The sequence below is a fragment of the Perna viridis genome, chromosome 15 (genome assembly GCF_037379345.1).
Source record: "Perna viridis isolate PV_CMFRI_1.1 ecotype Kerala chromosome 15, ASM3737934v1, whole genome shotgun sequence".
Classification (NCBI taxonomy): domain Eukaryota; kingdom Metazoa; phylum Mollusca; class Bivalvia; order Mytilida; family Mytilidae; genus Perna; species Perna viridis.
Genome location: NC_142459.1, coordinates 16,771,770 through 16,794,578, shown reverse-complemented (window position 1 = coordinate 16,794,578; position 22,809 = coordinate 16,771,770). Strand labels below are relative to the sequence as shown.

Below are 22,809 nucleotides of genomic sequence, written 5' to 3'. Positions count from 1 at the left end.
TGTTACCTTGTAATGTTGAAATTTGGCTTATTTACACCATGCATGACGATATGTAGTTATTTACCCCATCCTGCATGAGGATAGAAAGCGATCACTAACCAACCATATTACAAAGAGCATTTATATCAACCCGCATGTTAGTCTTCGATGTTACACGTATATCAACCCACATGTTAGTCTTCGATGTTACACGTATATCAACCCACATGTTAGTCTTCGATGTTACACGTTTAAATGTTACATCTTTAGAGTAGCCCTAGCTGGTGCCTTTTCCATATTTCCATATATATCTAACAACCTTAATTCCTACTGACACATCCATTTTCCCGATAATAGAGCCGTTTCTGTATGTTTTGGTGATATTTTTTTTGTTTTCTTTTGTTTTTTCTGTTTTTTTTTTCGTGTTTATTTTGTGTTTTGTTTTGTTTTGTTTTGTTTCGTTTTTTTTTTTTTTTTTTTGTTTTTTTTTTGTAATATTTCAGTCACTTGAAGTGAAATCATTTTTCTATGATATTAGCTGCTCATACATTTCATCGACCGCAAACTTTAACTTCTGTTACAGGTGTATTGTGTTGAGAAATTGAAACATGTGAGTTTTAGGACAATTACATTCCTGTAAAGGGATTAGCAAAAATGTCATTTTATCAAGTTTAGTGAATTGAGCCCCTATTGATTAAACGTCGCAACAATGGAATATTCAATTAACACATTTGTTGTTAATTAATCTAATCTATGAATTCTTCGTATTTTTTCTTGTTATATGAATTAATTACTAATTAAGAAACTGAATAAAAAATGTAAATTAAATGACTTCGAAGTGACACAGTTGCCGTCACCTGAATTTTCGAACATGATAAATTTATATACAGACGCATATTCAAAGGATGATATTCTTGTAAATGATAAGTAAATTGCATTCAAATTTTAATGCTAGAATTCTTTTTGAATAAGAAATTGGCAAAAACATGTAAGGTAATTTCATTCTAATTAAAAAAAACTAAAATAACTTTTGAAAAAGAGAATTAAAACTGGATTTTTATATTTCCTCATTTTCAAAATCGTTTCACTTTGAAGAATGTCTAAATTGCTTCATATTTTCAAGTGTAAATGTAGCAGAACAAATCCGCGTCAACTGCAGAATATAATTGGCGATATTATAAATTGTGGATTAAATAAATGCTGAAATTTTAGATTCCTTTTTTGTTGTGTTTCTAGCTAGATTGTATACGATTAACATGCATGAAAGAATTTGAAAGAATAACACGCATTTTCTAATTGTAGATCTGATTTTACAATTATCGACGTGATCAGTTTTTTTTATGTATTACATTAGCACATACAAGCTGAGGAGGAGAAATACAACATCAAATTAAAGGGTCTATATCAACTTTTGATATTTCAGTAAATACAGTCACATCATTTTGTGTACTTTTTTCCTATTTTTATTCTCAGAAACCAAATTACTATGGTACGGAGAAACTGATTTTTTTTCTAAAGTGTTACAATAAAAGTCCATTTTCTTTGTACCAATTTAAATTGGCTGTTTGAGAGTAAAGATATACATGTAAAAAAATCTCACATGAAAGTACACTTTACAAAATTAATAACAAAATGAAAGAAATAGAAATTACGCAGTTGTCAAAACTGCGGACAGCATTATGTTTTAGATGTATAACCTGTATAGACTGTGTTAGAGTTTTGAGAAGTGTTTATGAGACATCAGTGGCGGATCTAGAGGAGGGTGTAGGAAGTTAATACATGTACCCCTACTTTTTATAGGAACATTCGTCATTTTTATGTGTAAAATTTGGCAAAAAATGGCAAATAATATTTTAGCAACCCCTTTTTCTGAAGAACCCCGGCTTAAATCCCTTCTTTTCCGTCCCGGGACATATTGCTGTACGTGTTATATGTGCTACTATATATCTGAATAATAACATTGATAATTAATTTTACATTTTTAGAGACGAAGAAAATAAATGGTTGAAATGGATAGAAACAGAACTACAAAAAATTGCTGGAAACAGAACAGAAATCTCACTACAACAGTTCAAATCAGCTTTAGGTTTAAAGCAGGTAAGTCTCGCACTGTTCTATATTGTTCCAAGCTCCACGCAGCGGCAGACGTTCGTTTCCACTCTTACTAACCGCTGCAGACCAAGCCTTTCGAATTCTCGGACATAATGCAAATCAAACGTCGTTTTAACAACTTATAACATCTCGTAAAATCAGTCACTTTTTCCCGAGTCCGCAAGATTCTTGCCCTTCATGAGAGGGCTGGCTGCAGCGTCTTGAGTGACCTCGGATCGCCAAACACTGTTCGGAGCTTGATACTGTTCCTCGTTGCTCAACGACTGTAATTGAAAAAACAGCATAACACTTCTCATAAGAATAAACAAGCGTGATGTACATGTAAATAAATGTAGGTTTTAGGGTGATTGGTTCAAAGTAGATTCAAATTCGTGGTTAGATTCGACCACTGATCAAAAGTAGGGTTTAAATCAACTTGACATTGTATCATTTGGTTTAAAAAATTACACTTATACAAAAACCTCGACTTTAAATTTGTTGCATGATTTGCACGAGATCTTTTGGAATCTATAAAAACATGTATCAATGTAGATTTATTCCGCTTTTATTTTTGCACATTTCTTCCTGGTCCTCTGTATTTTTTTTATCAGTTTAGTCATCTAGGCCTGGTTCACCGAAGTTAAAATCAGAAGAGACGATCTGAGTATTTATCTTTGTTAATTGTCGGGGTATAAAAAAGTAGTCAGAAAGTGTATGTGCGGCCAGAGTTATCTATCTTTTTACATTAAATGCCTGCATAAAACATGTACACTATTTGATACATGTACATGTATTAAAATAGGAGATGAATGCTCGAACATGAATGAAACAAGCCATATCATTACACAGGCGAACATTTTTCACGTGAAATTCATGTTAATCAAGCTTCACGTGAAATTCATGTGAAATTCACATGAAATTAACATGATTTTCATGTGAAATTCACTAAACACAAATTTCATATGAACATTTCGTGTGAATTTCACGTGAAGGCTCCATTCATCCGAATTTCACGCGAACTCTGTCACTTAGTTTATTTGCTCAATTCAGGTGAAAATCATGTGAAATAATTGTGTCTGTGTACGGTTAGAGAATTTTCGAAGCTTTGATCACAGAGCAGATAAACGTTTATTGTATTACAGTACACATATATTTTATACATGTACTTCTAATAAAGACATCGTGTTATCATTGATTCATCAACGCACTACATTTCTTTATTGTAGAACTTCTTTGCCGAGAGACTGTTCAACATATGTGATTCAAATAACAGTGGCAAAACTAATATCTCTAATTTGTTGAGCCCACTGGTCAAGGTCACCAAAGGGACACCAACACAGCGACTTAAGTTTCTCTTTGATATATACGACGTTAATGGTATGCTTCCTTTACTTTACTGTAGAGGTATTTTTTTGCTGGTTTCAATTTTCGCGATATGTTAAAATTTCGTTAGTTCAAGAAGAGTTGTTACAACACGTCGGTTTTCTGAGAAATTCGTTATTTAAATGAACAACGAAACTTACGAAAATACGGCGAGAATAATAGTACTATCACAGTATCCCATTGTCCTTGTTTGTGTTTGGCTATTCACCTTGAAATCTTACAGAATAGATACTAATATGGATCCAGTACATGTAGATCTTGTTTTTGTACCTGAATACATGTATGTTTTACTTGCTTCAAGGTATTTTTGGTCTAGACACTTTTTCACTATGAAACAATAATATTTTTTCGATGCATTAACATTGATAACCTTCTTCCTTCTTATACTTGTATACCACGTGATTATACTCCCTGTCTGATTAAATGTGATGGTTGAGAGAGAAAAGAGTCATTTAATTCCTAGATCACATGTACATGTACCAGAGTTGAGTTCAATAACTAACAAAAATAACAATTCGATTGTGACGACACTTCTTAGGCTGCACCTGTTGGATATGTGGTCTATTTCCAGGCGATGGCGAGTTAGATATAGATGAATTAATGACGGTTCTCCGATCTTGCATGGAGGAAAGTTCTCTCAAGTTGAGTGACGATGATCTAGAGAACCTCACTGCGGTGCTGTTTGAGTCAGCTGACACTAACCAGAGTGGCAGCATAACATTTGATGATTTCAGACGAGAACTTGAACGGCACCCTGGCGTTGTAGAAAATTTATCATTAAGGTAATGTCTTGTGTAATTCTGGACATCATGTTCTCTAGATGAAACCACAAAGATTACTGTAACCACATTTTAAGTTACACAATAAAAAAAGGACCGAAACAAAGAACAACATACAAAACCGATTAAAAAAACACACACAGAAAAGTGAATTAACGATACAAAAAAATGATATCAAAAACAGTACATACCAAAGCAAGTGCATTTACATGTACTAGATGAAACTACTGTGGTTACTTTATTGCACAACCACACCAGTGCTGATATGTTGTATCTTTTGATTTTCGTTATATGTGTCAAGTTTATAATCATTTTTGTTGTAGTGCTGTACAATGGTTGAAGCCAAAGGAAACAAAAAAGAAAAAGCCAGCTCCGTGTGCTAAATACTGTTCTAAGTCATATATGACAAACAATGTTCGTAAAATAGTATTCTACATTGTGTATCTGTTGATAAACCTTGGTTTAGGTGGATATGCTGCTTATAACTACAGGGAATCGAACGGTTTTACTATTGCAGCTCGAATGTGTGGACTTCCTCTTAATTTTAATTGCATGTTGATAATGGTACTGATGCTCCGGAAGTCGATAACCTATTTGCGCATGACATTTATGAATAGTATTCTTCCGCTCGATCACAACATTCTGTTCCATAAAAGAGTTGGTTTGATGATTGGTTTATTATCAGCAGTTCATACCGGGGCTCATGTGGGGAATGGCAGTAAGTTTTCTCCTACCCTAACTTGAATGTTTAAGAAAAAGTTTGCTAACGGATCATGTTTTGGGATTATTTATAACATACTGTCCTATCTATCAGGCAACTTGAGATGATGACTCGGTTCTAGTATTACGTGGGTGGAAAAAAAGAAAGGTTGACGTATTTGGACTAAGAGATTACCAAAAGTCGAAAACACACACTAATAAATGAAGATATAATGTGAAAACGAATCATAAAAATACATACATCTACCACACTTATGTATGTAAGATTTAGTTTTATTGTACAATACGCTCTTCGAATTTATACCCTACATATATCCTTATTTCCCTGGAAAAATAATCTTTAGAAGAACCCCGCCTCCTACGTAAAAACAGATAAAATTGTTTTAATAAATGAAAACACAGGAAGGACCGTTTAACGCGCACTACGAATATATATATATATATATATATATATATATATATACAATCGTTCAACCACGATAACTGAGGCAAAACTTCTGTTATATTATAATGTCTGCGACTTTGCTTTAGTCTTACACAATTAACAAAAAAAATCCTGTGATTGTCTATAACTTTCATTAACCAAATATTTTCGCCCTTTTCTCTTTCAGTACTGCTCACAAAAGAGACTAACTACACCCTCGCTGAGATAGTTCTGACTGACGCAATTCCTTTTGGTACGGTAGACGGCGCTGCTATGATTACTGGGTGGCTATTAGATATAATACTCGTCATCATGATTATATGTTCAATGCCATTTGTTAGAAGAAAAGGACATTTTGAGGTAACTGAAACTATATAAAAGGTGCCCCAAAATGGATTGAACTTGTGAATTAACACGCTAAAATGTTTTGATTACGTGGCAAAAGAAATCTTCCATTATTTAAGTACATGTACATGTAATATGCAGAATTTATTTTAGCAGTAACAGGATTTCATATTTTCTTACATGTACGTTACTGTTAAAATAATAAACGTATTTTTATTTATAAGCTTGTAAATTACTGACTCGTTCATATTTGAACCGTGTTGATATTGGTGATTAACAGATGCAATATATATGTGTATCTATTTTTTTTCATTTATATAGGTGTTTTACTGGACACATATACTCTACATCCCATTTTGGATACTACTGATTTTCCATGGACCAAATTTCTGGAAGTGGTTTATAGCTCCGGGTGTTATTTTTATTGGAGAAAAGATGTCGAGGTCAAAGTTCATCAAACAAGCTAGATACGGGAAAACCTTTATTGAGCAAGTTAACCTTCTACCCTCGTCAGTAAGTACTGTGTGGCAAAGGTTTGGTAACCATTATAAACTCAAACATTTTAAGTACGTACATGTATACAAGTGTCTGTAAGAATCATGCAAATTCTGTAATATATGATGCACCCCAAAAAGGTTACACATTTTATTTTTTTATTTGAGTTACATTATGGGTTAGTATGATGAAATGTTTATTTATTCCAAACTGTCTGTTTTTAGGAAATAATTCACCTCGGTTTCTATTGCATTTTAGTGATATTTACACAGATATCTCCCTCAATTTTGCATTATACAATAATTCTATATAAAAAAATCTGATTTTACTCACACGAATACTATACTTTCTGTTCACTATAACTTTTTTCACAAAATATCTAGTATGAAAATATCAAACATCACGATACATGTACAAAGCTAGGGTTATCTGAAGTATTCTTGTGTCGATGTCACAAAAAGTCCTATGTGTGAAATTGATCGCAAATTGTAACATCACAATGCTATATTAGGTTGTGACGTCATTACTTCCGATCAACTCTACACTTACGACTTTTTGTAAAATCGACGCCTGGCTCCACAGTGATGTGTGAATAAATGTGAATCGTGCATCATTGATGTTGTATACTATTTTTTTCAACGATTTGCAGAATTAGGTTTTTTTTATAACTAGATATTTTTGTTTGCTTTTGTTTTCAGGTAACGCATCTAGAAATATCACGCCCACCAAATTTTTCCTATCAACCTGGAGATTATATTTTTCTACAGATTCCAGCCGTATCTAAACATGAGTGGCATCCGTTCACAATCAGTAGCGCACCAGAATTAGATGGTATATTTTGTTGTCAATCAATCAATCAATCAATCAATCAATCAAAATTATTAATGCAATATCTACCATAATTACATTTACATGTACAATACAGATATCAGCAACTTAAAACGATCTATATGCAATACACATTATCATACATGTATATATAAATACATTCATGTATTTATATATTCTTAAGCAACTAAACTTAAAATTTGAATGCAACTTACCCGACTTGTGCACGTGGTCCATGCTCTATTTGGTTTTGTTAAGTTCAAGACACTTACATGTACATATATATTGAACCAAAGAACACATATGTACAAGTTTATGCAATGCATATTCATATCTTGTAATATTGTAGGTAGAATATGGCTACACATCCGGTCTGCAGGAAACTGGACGAAGAGTTTATATAAATATTTTGATCAGTATGACCCCGGAGAGAATGTAGATAACGAAGCCATGGTCGGAAGCACCCCGTCAAACCCAATGAGCAGACGAATGAGAACAACAATAAGAAGAGGTTCTTTGCGTACGTTTGGTCACGAGTCACATTGCATTTACATTTACATGTACATGTAACATTGATATATTACCTAAATTTTGAGTGACTTCTGTTGATGGAACTACTTTGGTGCGTGGATTGCTTTATTTCCCGCGAATAATTCAAGACTTTCTTCTGCGTCAGTGAATCGTCCAAAACAAAAACAAAATATCAATACTGATGATAAAAATAAGATATTATTTGAATGATACATCTCCCAAAATTTATGAGTACGAAAAAGAAGGATAGTGCTGTTTTTGTTCTCTCTCTATTATTATATTTTTTTACAGCTGTCGGAGACAAAACACTTAGCCGACGACGGATGACAATTCGAAGTTTTGGTTCAAAGGGGTCAAAGGGATCGAAATCCTTGGGCAAAACAAACCCTGTAAGAACATTAAATTACATTGTTATTACATGTAGCAAACTTTAAAAGTGCATGGTCAACTAAGAATCCTGCAAATTTTAGGGGAGGAATCAGGAATTGAAACACAGGAGGGTGCGAGCCGTCAGGGTTCAACATTTTATTTTCATTTCAACCAAATTTTTTTCAAAATCCGATATGGCGAGCCTTTAGGAGCACCGGGCCTGGAACCCTATTTGAATCGAAAACTTCTGAGTCGAAAATTGTGTGTTTGTAAACAAACTATGCTCTTGCACATTGATATTTAAGTAAGTTACCGTTATATTGAGCACTAAAGCCTTCCTGAACCGAACCCTTTTGGACTTTTAAATTGGTTCAGTTTAGACAGGTGTCTGGTTAAGACAGGTTTCCGAATTATTAAGTGTTCCTTTTAGACTGGTTTCACGGTATCATCACATTTCTTTGTTCTTAAACCAGTACTTCACATCATTAAGACAGATTGCCTGATCTTTAGTTGAAATGGTGCTTAGTTGATCATGATCCGGTCATGGAAGGACTTGTTAACACTAATTTACATTAAAATATAATAGAAAATAAAAAAAATGCTTACCTTTTTACATGAGGCGAGGACGTCGGAACACAATAAGAAAAAAAAAGAAAAAACAACGGAATCGCAAAAAGCTTCAGCATAAATTTCACAAACAGGATTACAAATGTACCTTACACGTGCGGGTCGTATTATCCTTTAGTTATACGCTAACAATGTGTATGTTTTGTATGAAGATTCATTTGGTTTAAGAAAATAGTCACATCTCTTCGTAGCTACACCCACGACTGGTAAATGTTATGACCTGTACAAGAAAATAATTTTTGAATGTCAACTTTGAAAAATTTATTTTCTAATATTACAAATTCCTGATTTAGTAATATTATAAAACATCATACATTTTGTAATATTACAAAATGAATTTGTAATATTAGAAAATCAGTCACATTTTTTAATATTACAAAATGATTTTCTAATATTAAAAAAAAAATCGTCATTGAATACGACAAATCCATTTTCTAATATTAGAAAATTAATTTTTAATATTCAAAAACAGTTTTTTAATATTAGAAATTCAATTGAATTTTTAATATTAAAAATGATTTTTTAATATTCAAAAAGTGTTTTGTGATATAAGAAATCAAATTTGTAATAGTAGAAAATGAATTTGTAATATTAAAAAATCTTTTTTACAGAAACAAGAGGCGAAAGAAGCTAGAATGACATTAAGGAACAAAGTTGTCAAAATTGAGGTATATTGTACTGAAGATTACTAAATGAACATTGAATCGTAATCAAAGAGAACTTTAAGGAGGTAGACCTAGGGTAAGGTACATTTTTTTTTAAATCAGTGATATGTTTGTATCACATTCAATTTCACCAAAGTCGATCAAGCTTTCATTTGAAACAGAATGAAATCAGTCCAAGTTACTTTGATGCTTACATGAGATTGATGTAAAATGCTGAATACAAACGTTTCAAAGATTTGTAAGAGTTGTATCCCTTTTCCTACTAGGTTTACCTCCATAGTATAATATTCAAAATATATTACAGTTGGAAATATATTTAATTTTCCTCTTAATTATACATGATATCACTTGCAGTATTCTGGTCCTTTAAATAATACATGTAGATTGATTGCTCTCTCGATGGCCCATTTATAACTTAAGTGTCAGCCTCTGTAAGAATTAGGCAGTGGGTGAAACATGGTGTGAAAAAAAACGTACCATTTTAAAAGTGTAATTTGACATTTGACTATTTGCTTGATCAGATTCATGGGGGAAAGAAAATAAATTCCATGTCTTATTTGTAAATTAATATCATTGAATTGCAGAGAAAATGAACGTTTCAAGGACAGATAACTCTGTCAAAAACCTCATTTGTCTAACATTCTATGAAAAAAAATCCAAGCAAATCCAGTGATACAGATATAAAATAATTTTTTCCAGATAGAGAAGGCATATTTGAGTGAAATTATATTGTCAGATCAGTAAGGTTTTGACATGCATGTTTCTGGCTTTTACCAATTTTGCCTGGTTCTTACAAAAATTACACTTAAATCATTCACTCTGACATTACGTACGTTATTGCGGCACATTTGGTAACATCAGAATTCGACGTTGGTCGACACTATTCGTTTCTTGCTTGCTTGCTTATTGAACCATGTGTACAGTAAAGCAAAATATAAAATAATTTTTGATTGGAAGCAATTAAAACATTTCTTAAAAAATCGATTAAATTAATTAATTTGACTATCAGTACTACTGGTAAATCAAATTTGCACATGCATGTGCACGGCAGCGTGTAATGCAACCGCCACATATATGCACACTCTGTCTGTCTAGAGAGGGGAACATTGCAAGTTTCTCCTGCGATAAGTTAAAATATGCATTTTGATATACATGTATGATTTTATGTTACATGTACCAGTAGCAGAATTTGGACCTTTCACAACTTGGTATTTCTATTGAAAAAGCTTTCTATTCATCAGAAAATCGGGCTTTCAACTACATCCATTAGATAACTGCTCATTGATTTTCATGTCATTTGCTCATTTGCGTTTGCCAAAAAAAAAAAAAATGTTTATAACTCCCTTTTCTGCATTCATTTTATCTTTTAGCATTCTGCTTTTCTATACCTTTTTAAAGTTCTGTCAACTCTATTTTCGTTTCAGTCATTCCACTCCGATCGAATTCCTATAAACTATAAGAATTTATTCTATTCTTTTTGGTTTATTTTTTTGTTTGTTAATAATAACAGATATTTGTAGTCTTTTTATATCCCTTTGATTTCGATTTTTTTTGTGTCTTCAGCTGTATGTTCTTTACTTGTAATCGCAGAGACGAGTTTATTAAGTGTCTGGTTCTTGTTATCTAAAGCGGAAATTATTCCCGTTTTATTTCACCATTTCCCGATCGACGGAAAACGTTCCAAACGTTCAAAAAGTGAAAGTTCAACAAATCGCTAGACATTTGTTTTGTTCGAATTTTACCCGTTTTAAACGGTTTAAACCATAAAAATGAAATATGTGTATTCATAAATGTATGTACAATTACAAAGTATCATTACTTCACAGAAGAAATTGTCGATTGATTGTAAAATTGCTTTGGAGCATGAAATTTTCTCAACGAACCCGGAAAATATTGACATCTGACATTTCGCTGGACATTTTCAAAAAGACGTAACTTTTTTGTTTGTACTGAAATTTTTATCAAATGTCGACGTTGAATTGCTTAAAGTATGTACATTTTCAGGAAAAAATAATCGGAAAAGAATATTGTGTAAATAAGTTCTTACATTATTAACAGAATTTTATTACTGAACACTTTTAGAAATCTGACCAATTACCAACACTTTCATTCTTGCATTGAATATCTTTTTGCCTAAAATTAACGCAATTTCTAATATGATTTTGCTCAAAAGGCCCATCGCATTTTATAATGCCAAAAGAAGGCAAAATTTAAGACTGATAGAGTATAAGAGTATCCAAGCGATAGGTGTAACTTTGGACTCATGTGAACATGAATTAAGTTGGGTAATTTATTTATGAGAAAACCAATTCTCATCAATAACCGGTAAGAATTAAAGACCTGTACATGAAAATAATTAGGGCCCCGCCACTTTTTGGAATGCATTATAATAATCACACTGTCCGTCCGTCCGTCCGTCCTTGTGCCTATAAGCAACTACTGGAGACTACGGGCATAGTACATTTATTTATTATCTTAGATTGCTAACAACCTTGCATTTATTTTCAGTGCTATATAGATGGTCCTTATGGAACAGCAACAAGAGAGATTTTCCAGACAGAACATGCCGTGTTGATTGGAGCAGGGATAGGTGTCACACCAATGGCGTCCATTTTACAGAGTATTATGTACAAATATAAAGCGTCTAAGCGACACTGTCCGAAATGTTCACACGAGTGGATGGGAGAATTCATAACTGATACCATGTCGACTCAAAAGGTAAAGTGTTACTTAATGATCTTACGGCCAAACAAGAAAAAAACTGAACAATGTTCACTGTAGTATACATTGTACATGTACCAACGCTCCCACTTGAATAAAACAAATACATGTAGTCCTCAAATAGAATGTTAAACAAAAGAGCGGGTGGACGGACGTCTAAATCACTACATACATGTACTACCCGCCTTCAAAATGAAGAGTGATACTACTTTGAAAACAGTTACGGGTTAGTTTCTGTATATATTACATGTTACATGTATGTATTCGCCTCGGTGGTGTCGTGGTAGCGTTCTCGCTTCGAATGCGTGAGGTCGTGGGTTCGATCTTCGGCCGAGTCACATCAAATACTTTAAAATTAGTCGTCACTGCCTCTCCTAATAGCAAGTGATATATGAGAGATACGTGTACAGTGACCAGGGGGTTATTCGGAACAAGAATAATATAACCAGTTGGGTGACATCTTCTTGCAGATTGTTGTGTCTATAAGTCACTACTCAGCGTATCGGACTAGTCAAAGAGTATAAAGAATGTAATCAAATGACAAAGACCCGACATGGAAAACAGACATACACAACAAAGAACATAAAGTAACTAAAATCATACATACAAAGTAACAAAACCAAATGAGCAACTCGGACTGCACTGAAAACTGGGAGCATGGACCAGGTGCACCGGTAGAGTAAGCATCCTCTGCTTTTCAAAAGCTGGGTCTGCTGCCCTAGTGATCAAATTAACGTTCTCGTCCAGAAATGCATTGAATGTCCGCCATAGGACATAAACTACAATCAACCATTTAATCAACCTTACTTTAAATCTTTTGTGAACTGAAATACTTTAAAAATTGTAGGGGCGTATCCAGGCACTTTAAAAAAGAGGGGTACCTTTCTGGGTTCTTCCGAAAAAATGGGGTGTCAATTTTATACATGAAATATTGAAAAGTGATCTGATAATTTTGACAGGTTGACTTTATATGGATAAACAGAGATCAAAAAGCATTCGAATGGTTCCTTTCTCTCCTGACCGCCCTTGAAGTGGAACAGTCCATCGGGAACGAGGACGGGCACGCAGAAAAACTAATTGATATGCACATGTACATGACGGCTGCTGTGAAAAAGACTGACATGAAGGGAATAGGCTTACAATTGGCTTTAGATCTTATGCACGAGAAGTCGCAACGAGATCTAATCACAGGGTTAAAGGTTAGGACACAGCCTGGTCGTCCTGATTGGAACCAAGTAAGACAATAGTTTATTTTAACATATTTATGCAACAAATAACATCTCTATTTTCCCCGTTTATTGACCATTTTTCGGCTTTACTTTCTCATTTATATTCTGTTATTACTGCTTTTTACTACAATTTAGTTGAAAAAAGAAGAAAACAACTAAAGCATACAATATTTATCTAATAGTGAACGAGTGTAAATTGTTGCATTATACCCTGGACAAAACGTGAGTACATTTAACAACTGACGAACGATGTTTTTTTTTCTAAGCGTCCATTAGGGACCGGTTAGTTATTATATGATGACGTACACATTCCTCGGTTGCTATGGCAATGCCTGTGTCCGCAGTGAAAACAAAATCGAAAACAGGTTGGTCATTGTGTGAACGAAGCCAATTTCTGTTTGTTCCACAAGCGCAAGATTAGTTGATATGGTTTAAAAAGTCAGAAGTACTTTTTATTTATACAGACAATGGATGTGAATTTTGAATGATAACTAACTCATTTGTTTTTTTTTTTTTACTTTTTTCTCATGCAGCTTTATTTTTATTACAGGTTTTTAAACAGATTTCATCGACACAGAAAGGAAAAGTGAAAGTATTTTTCTGTGGCGCCCCACTATTGGGAAAGACGATTAAGCAATCCTGTGAAAAATTCTCCTTTGATTTTGCCAAGGAAAACTTTTAATTATATGATCTGATTTTGGGACAAATCAGAAACGAGAATACACAATAGTAATCTATCTACGCAAACCTCTGCAGATGTTACTACATTGTAATACATGTAAGCAGGGCTTGACATGTAGCTAAGCTATTTTATATGTGAAAATGTTCACACAGCTTGGAAACATTCTGTTTAGAATGTATGAACTATTGTTCTGGCATAATGTATTACTTATAAAAATCAGGCGATTCGTGCACGTAGTGCTGTAACGTGCCCGAAAATTTTGAATTTATTGATGATATAATATCGAATAATATTGATTGAACCATTTATTTCACTATTACATTCGATAAGTGAATGCCTTTGTGTCAATATTTTCATACCTTATACAAAATTACATGTACATGTATAATTTTTTAGGGCGGCAAGTAATGCGTCATATGTTCATAATTATATTATATGTACATGTATCTAATTGTCTTCCACAACAAATTAAACAATAAATATTCCATTTATAGTGATTTTTATTGAGCACAATATATTTAAGTAATATCATGAGGTACCACGGCTTGGGCATTGTCCATTTTGTTGACGAAGTGGGATGGGAGTTTGGGCAGAGATCTATTTTGAAAAAAAATCTTACAATTTTTTTATTCATTCATTTAATAAAAAAATAATATATTGACTCTATATTCTCTTTAATAAAATGTTATTACTGAAGAAGGCAGAATTTCACACAAAAATATTGATTTCGTTTGCTGCTGATATCAATAAATATTTTGCGCTTGCGCGAAAAATCTTATCCGACATCCCCTTCAGGATAAATAATGATCGGTTCCTAAGATGACCTGAAAATCTTAAATTTCAAGGATAAGTAATAATTCTAACATAAAGACTTTTGAACATATTTAAACTTAAGCTAGGATTACTTTCAAACACTTATTTTTGTATGAAGAATTTTTTTTGTTTAAGATTAGCAATTACATATAGCACCAATTTGCGTTTGTCACTGTTCGATGATTTACATCAAGCCTAAGGGTTTTAAGCTAATCCGTATTAAACTCTTTTAATAAACTACATGTACTTGGAACAATATTTTAATCAATATGAAAACTTTTCTATTTCAAATACTTCTACATGTATTATATAGACAACGGACAATAAGAGCGTTAAAATGAATATTTATGAAACACGTTGGAAACGTATTGAATCTAAAAATAAAGCGTTGCATGTAAAAAAAACCATAGGGTTATATACTAGACAAAGGAAATCGGATTTAAAGACTACAAGAATCGTTATAGTGATATGTGGAAATAGGTATCTGAACATGAAAAAATATATCTGAAGAGTCTATAATATATGCACCATCGAATATTCCGTAGTAGTGATCGATTATTCAAGGCTGTTTCCAAAATAACACCTGCTGACCTCAGTCTTCTTGATAAAATAACTTTTCTGGAATGGAAGTGAATGTGAAAGTCGTCTATTTTTTATATTTGTCCCTTTATGAATGCATGTCGGTGCTTTTAATTTTATTTTATGGTGTCACTATATATACAAATGTATACTGGACTCTCGTCTAGTCGTAATATGAAGAACTTAAGAGGTAGACCTAAGGTAGGGGCATAAGTCTTCAAATTCAATGTAAGTGATGTATGTATCATATTCAATTTTACAAAAGCCTATCAAGCTTTCATTTGAAACAGAATAAAATCAATCCGTTACTTTTACGATTACACGAGATTGATGTAAAATGCTCAACACAAACGTTCCAATGATCGGTAAGAGTTGATTCACTTACCTTAGGTCTACCTCCATAAACTTCAAGGACAAATAATACTTGGTTTCTACATTGATTTATTCTTGCCATGACATTAATTTATCAAAACAGGTGACCTCACATACTAAAATTCAGAGGACTCCAGATCGGTAGTTGAACTGGATCTGTATTTCATGCTCTAAAGCAAATTGCGTTTACGGATGATTATTATGAATCGGCGAGGACTCTGTTTATTACATGCAAATGTTTTTTTTATATTTTTTTTACAATTACCTTTGAAGTTTCCCAATAAACAAATGTACCAACAAAAAACAACTTATTGTCCGGAAGTAACAAAAAATACTGTCCTTACAAAAAAAGTTTATATTTTCTTTTAACAAATACAAAAGTTTAGCTAAACATCACATTTAAGTAAAAAAAAACAATTTAATCATTTCTGATAGTCTTCAGTCTTTTTATTTTTTTCTAATTAAAAGAAATGACTTAAGGTCGAGAAAAGTTAGGATGGACGTATATATGTACAATGTAGGTATCTTTCTCCGCTGTTCCGTATTGCCATAGCAACCGGGGGAATGTGTACGTCATCATATAATAACTAACCTGTTCCTAATGGACGCTTAGAAAAAACATCAAGTTGTTAAATGTACTCACGTTTTGTCCATGGTATAATGTAACAATTTACACTCGTACAAACATAGCTCCGATGGGGTTTTCGAATTCCAAACATAGTTTTCTAAGATAGGGAAGGCACACTGGTTTATACTGTCAATTGCCTCAAAGTTTGTTTTGTCACAGGTTATGTGTAAACTTTTTCTGCCATTCAAAGAGAACTGTTTTATTTTCGGATTCTGTACAAATTTTAAATGAGATCTGAAACTTCTAGTACTGTAAATCTCGCATAGGAATGTCAACTTCATATTATTTTGTCGCAGACAAATTCCTAATTTAAATAATTGTGTACTTCATCTATGGAAACAAATGCACACAGTGATAAAATTACCATTAAAAACAAAAAAAACATTTTAAATATTAAAAAAACCAGTAGAGGCATTGACTTAATTAATACTTAAATAATTTAAGTGATTAAAGTGGTAAAGATTAATACCTATGCCTTTTCTTATCGTTTTGCGAATTGATGTTTGCAAATAACAGTATAACATGTTGTTTTAAAACATAGATGTTATTTATGTTTCATTTGAAAGTTTGAACATTTGTTTTACTTTTTAATTTATTTGTTGTTCTAACTAGGAAAGATATTAATGCCTTAAGATATGTTTTTGGTAAACATTTCTGGATAAAAAGAGTTTATCATGTTAAATTTACATGCAGAATAACATGTAAATTAGTCTTTGAACCTAACCAAAACAAAAAACAAAAAACAAAACAAAAAAAAAAACGTTAAAATGATAACCCCTGCTTTCCACATTTTCGACCTCGATATAGGACTGTTCCTTCTTCATTGTATATGCATGTATGAATTATATGGAAATTTTCAACAGGAGCACCACCTACCAAGGTAAAAAGTTTTGGCGCGTCTACGAATAATAAAATCTTACTATGTACATGGAAACATCTTCAAAACACATTGTTCACAGAAAAATGACATGACAAATCATCAATCATAAACAGTTTTTGAAGATTATTTTAGTTATAATAATAGTTCTTTGAATATGCCATCCAGAAGCCAAAATTATGACGGACAAACAAACGAAATTCTAAAAAAAAGTTAACAATAACAGAACTGTCGCCGATTGAGGATATGAAATTGCCAACGTGAAATGTACAGCATGATACAAAATGTACATGTTGTAAATGTCTTTTTCAGGGTTCAGTTAAGATCGTGCAGGTTTGATAGACATGAGATTTAAGTAATGTTAATTTTTAAAACATGGTTAATTCTTACAAAGCAGAGCAAAAGCTTTTTACTTTGTATATCGTTCAGTTTATAATTTAGGACGGAATATCATAAATACTTCTTGTCAAAATCGTGACAGATGTTTTATCAGCACATCATATCTTATTCATGTTTCGTATAAAAGTCTTTTCACACGAGAAAAATGAATTTAAAATTGGCATATCAAAATTCTTTTAAAGCAAAATGATATACGTGTATCCTCTTTCAATATAACACTTGAAAATGTCATTACAAATAAGTGTCAAACAATCCGAGACCTTCGAAACTTTAACGTGTTTGCACGTATGCTTTCGTTTTTTAAAATCCGAAAACAATCATCAGATCATTCTTTAAATGGTATAAGGGTTGTCTATGATCCGTTCTCTTTAAGTATAGACCTTGACCCTTTTTCAATGTTACATGACTAGACGTACTTTACTGATCGATTTCAATACACAATCGAAAGTAGTGTCATTGAATACCTATCAAAAATGTACGTGTACAATTAATCGACATTGAGAGATGGCAGTTGGTATTTCTCCCTCGCTTTTTTTAATCTCTTCAGTCTCATTAATTATCGTTAGGCGTATCAACTACTTATGAAATTTATTAACTAAATAATTTGCTTTCAATCTTACAAATAACAAACTTATCATTTATGGTTTAATATTGTTTATTTCAATCCTTTAGATGGCCTCTTTTAGTCAAATTAGAGGGCGTCTCACAACGTAACGGGTATTTGAGAAAAATAGTGGTCAGTTGAATAACCAATTGTGATGTGTAAAGTATATATGATATTTATATCGAAATAAAAGAACTACTAGAATAATATATTATAGTTATCAAGTGGCTTTGATTTAAGAAAAAGTTTGTTTTTGTTCTTCTGAATTTATTAATCATTGTACATTAACTGCGTCTTTCATTTATATTTGAACAACTTATAATAATTTTAAGTCAGACCTAATACTGTAAAGTATCATAGTATGTACCTTCACAAAAACCGTAGTAAAAGTAAAAGTTAAGTATATTTATATTTCGACGATGATACTAGAATATTATCCAAATTCCCAAGAACGCTTCACGACACTTATTTACAATGCAAACCGTGTTTTTTTCATTTTTGTTTAGTTATAATTTGTATTTCTTTTTTGAATTTTACTTTCGTGAAATCTGATGATGTGTGTGGTTGCGTAGTATTGTTTGTTTTATTTTTGTGTATTTTTCTTAAACTGAGACCAAATGGGTAATTGTATTGAACAATATAGGGCGGCTATTGGCTTATTCAATCTTCGTGATTATTCATTTAAGACAGTTTGTTATACCTCTAAAAGTAATGATTATTCTATGACAGAAATATTACTTACACATTTTAGGTGTTCATTTTTCGTCGTCTCTCTTTGCATTCTCCAAAGCTTAAGTCCCAACATTAATATTATTCTCCTATTGTTTGTTTTAGAACACGTCCTTATCATTGGCAATATTGAAACAAACCCGGGTCCAAACCCGGAAAGTGTATCTACCTCTAGTGTTAACGAATCCATATTCTCCATATGCAATATCAATATCCGTAGTCTGAGAAATAAGGTCAACTTTCTAGAAAATTTCACAGATGAATTTGATATAGTAACCGTTACTGAAACTCACTTAGATCCAAGTGTCAATAATAATGACTTGCAGCTCCATTCTTTTTCTAATATTATCCGTAAGGATCGTAATAATACCGGTGGCGGTATACTGATCTTTGTAAAGGATGGTATATCAATGATACGAAAAGGTGAACTCGAAAACCCCATTGACGAAATATTATGGGTAGAGATAAAAGGTAAAGGTCAATGTTTTCTACTTTCTACTTGTATTTATCGACCAGAATGGACGGACGCTGACTTTTGGACAAGGCTAAACAACTCAATAGAGCACAGTTACCAATTTAACGAAAATATTATGATAACTGGTGATCTGAACTCGAATTTATTTAGGCTCCACAATAATAGATTGTATGACACAATGAATCTCTTCAATTTAAAAAATGTAATTGATAAACCGACAAGGTTGACTGATCACAGTAGCACGCTGCTAGACTCAATATTGATAAGTGATACAATTCAATATTCATTAACAGATGTACTTAAAGTATCATCAGAAATAAGTGATCATGATGCCCCAATAATATTTCTAAAATGTCCACGATATGTACAAAAATCATTCAAAAGAGAAATTTGGCAATATGATAACATTAATTTAGAACATTTTTCGTCACAACTTGATAATGTTGATTGGGACGAACTTTTGTCTAACACCGAGGATGTCGATGATATGTGTAAAACCTTTTCCCCAAAGGTTTATTGGTATTGCAAGGGAGAGTATCCCAACAAAATTAGTTCAGATACGCAATAATGATAAACTGTGGTTTGATAGTCAGCTTAGAAAGGAAATTCGAAAAAGGGACCGATTTCGTAAAAAGGCCCTAAAAACTAAAAGAGAAACTGACATTAATAAATACAAAAAGCAAAGAAACAAAGTAAATAATCTTAAAAAATACTTAAAAGAAAAATTGGAAAAAAGTTTGGATAATATTATACTCAATAATGCTGCTAACTCAAAAACTTATTGGAAAATAATGAAGATGCTTATAAAATCTCATACGGGCTCTGGTGAAATACCCCCACTTAAAAATATTAATAATGACGAAAATATTGGTGATACCGCATACGGAGACGACGATAAATGTAATTTGCTTAATAAATACTTCAATCTAATTTCCTCTCTGGAGGACGAGAATGTTCTTCTTCCTGATTTTGAAGAAAAGACAAATATTTTCCTAACAGAACTTGAAATAAATGAATCTGAAATCGTAGACATAATAAAAACATTAGATCCCCATAAAGCATATGGCCCTGACATGATAAGTCATAGAATGTTGAAAATATGCCCCGAAAAAGTAGCAATTCCTTTAAGAATTATATTTAAGAAATCCCTAGAACAATGTAAGTTTCCCACCAGCTGAAAAATTGCAAATGTAATTGCGATCTTTAAAAAAGGAGACAATTCTCTTCCATCTAATTATAGGCCAATATCCCTGATAAGTTGTGTTGAAAAAGTGATGGAACGCATTGCTTATAAACATGTGTTTAACCATTTACAAAGAAATAAGCTCATTTATGAATATCAGTCTGGTTTTCTTCCACAGTGTTAAACACTTCATCAACTAATAGAAATTTATAATTGTATTTTAAATTCTTTACAAAATAAGGAGGTAAGTTGTTTTGTGTTTTGCGATTTTTCAAAAGCTTTTGATAAAGTATGGCATCATGGGTTATTACACAAAATGTAGTCATATGGTATATGTGGAAATTTATTGAATTGGTTTCAAAGTTATTTAGACAATAGAAAACAAAGGGTAGTAATCAAACAATCGTCTTCGCAACCTTGCAACGTTACAGCTGGTGTGCCTCAAGGCTCAGTTTTAGGTCCTCTGTTATTTATAATATATATCAATGATATTGCTGAAAATCTTTTGTCCTTATGTAGACTATTTGCAGACGACACGTCTCTGAGCTACTCTGATCATGACTTATCACACATAGAGACAGTGATTGGTCATGACCTCAGAGAGCTAAGTGATTGGTCAAAAAAATGGCTCATGTCTTTTAATCCTGACAAAACGGAAATTATGTTGTTTTCTAATATTGAAACTCCCGAAATAAACTTTGTATTTAATGATAAAAATATACAAGTTACAGATATGCATAAACATTTAGGTATAACATTTAGTAACGATGCAAAATGGAATAATCATGTTGAATGTATAATCAAAAATGTATCGAAACATTTAAATGTATTACGGAAACTTTAGTATAGTTTAGGAAGAAAGAATCTTGAATCACAATATCTCACTTTTATTCGACCGTTGTTTGAATATGCATGTGAAGTTTGGGACAATATGGGCGACGGTTATTGCAATAAATTTGAACAATTGCAGCTAGAGGCTGCTCGCATAGTAACTGGACTTCCAAGTTTTACTAGTGCACGAATCATTTATAGTGAAATCGGATGGGCAACTCTAGCAGAAAGACGTGAAAGAAGAAAACTACAGTTGTTCCATAGTATTTAACATAACAATGCTCCAGAATATTTATACAATTTGATCCCACCAACAATTCAGAGTACAACAGTTTACCCCTTACGTAATGGAAAAGACTTGATACATCCTTTTTGTCGACTGTCTTTGACACAAGACTCGTTTTTACCATCAACTATACGGTTATGGAATATACTCAATTTGTCTACTCGTAACATTGAATCTATAAGTAAATTTAAAAATAAATTAAAGAGGAGTAAATCAAATCCAGCAAACACAGTTCCTAAATATTTCGAGTTTGGAAATCGTAAATTAAACATTATTTTAACACAAATACGATGTTCGGCCTGCTTTTTAAATTATGATCTCTCGAGAGTTAACATTATAACTGATCCATCCTGCCGATGTGGTGCTAGCATTGAAGATTCAAATCATTTTTTCTTTGAATGTCCTCACTATTCTGATATTAGAAACAGACTCCTTATTAATCTAAATTGATTACCGGAAAATTGTCGAGTAAATTTAAGTACCTTAACGTGTGGTCACCCGGCTCTTACCGATGAGCAAAATACAATAACTTTTAGTCATGTATATAATTATATAAAAGGATCTAAGAGGTTCCATATTGTATAATCAGTATCATTGATACTGTAAGTATAGTTATAACAACCACATACATCATCACATCATCACAATATTTGCTAGTTATATCATGTCAATATTATGTTTATATATTTATTGTATTGTTTTTTGCATGCTTTCAATATGTATTGTTACACACTGTATATGGGAGAAGACTTGATAAGTTTGTCTAACTTGTGTCTAATCCCTTTTGTATAATAACGCAAATAAAATATGTTTAAACTAAACTATGATCCGTGTACGACATGTGGTAAAAAGCTATGCATAAATCGGATAGCCTGTATGAAAGACGTAAGCCAACTTCTTTAGTATTGTGTTCGTGGAAAGTACACACAGGTTACTAGCATGTTAAAACGTCGTAATTCGATTATATATCTGGAAGATCCGGAATAATAGGAGTTGTAAAATGATACTTAAAAAAAAAATAATACACTTCATGTTACCGTCCTCTTAAACGGAGGACGGGCCAGAACAGGAATCAACGACGATCTACATATGTGCATAAACAATGTAGCGGAACTGACTAAAATAGATCACATAAGAAAAACTGAAGACAAAAGAAACAAAAAAA

General features: G+C 32.4%; 1 protein-coding gene and 1 long non-coding RNA gene across 7 annotated transcripts in view; one reads left to right on the top strand and one right to left on the bottom strand.

Moving 5' to 3' along the window:
- The window catches only part of LOC148597185 (NADPH oxidase 5-like), a 34,785-nt gene extending 20,426 nt beyond the window's left edge, over positions 1-14,359 (top strand). For all 6 annotated transcript variants that reach the window (XM_088562781.1, XM_088562775.1, XM_088562776.1 and 3 more), the window contains 13 exons: positions 1,965-2,076; positions 3,297-3,447; positions 4,025-4,235; positions 4,556-4,950; positions 5,564-5,736; positions 6,043-6,234; positions 6,915-7,047; positions 7,394-7,564; positions 7,867-7,964; positions 9,183-9,239; positions 11,745-11,954; positions 12,917-13,192; positions 13,737-14,359. In XM_088562781.1, coding sequence (XP_088418907.1) covers positions 1,965-2,076; positions 3,297-3,447; positions 4,025-4,235; positions 4,556-4,950; positions 5,564-5,736; positions 6,043-6,234; positions 6,915-7,047; positions 7,394-7,564; positions 7,867-7,964; positions 9,183-9,239; positions 11,745-11,954; positions 12,917-13,192; positions 13,737-13,868 — 2,311 coding nt within the window. In that variant the 3' untranslated portion in view covers positions 13,869-14,359. The remainder of the gene's footprint in view (positions 1-1,964; positions 2,077-3,296; positions 3,448-4,024; positions 4,236-4,555; positions 4,951-5,563; positions 5,737-6,042; positions 6,235-6,914; positions 7,048-7,393; positions 7,565-7,866; positions 7,965-9,182; positions 9,240-11,744; positions 11,955-12,916; positions 13,193-13,736) is intronic.
- On the bottom strand, positions 2,070-19,247 carry LOC148597184 (uncharacterized). The gene is made up of 3 exons (XR_015918839.1): positions 18,883-19,247; positions 7,629-8,791; positions 2,070-2,354 (listed from the first exon to the last, which is right to left on the bottom strand). It is a non-coding gene; the product is annotated as an uncharacterized LOC148597184 (long non-coding RNA).
- Between the last annotated feature and the right edge of the window lie 3,562 nt (positions 19,248-22,809).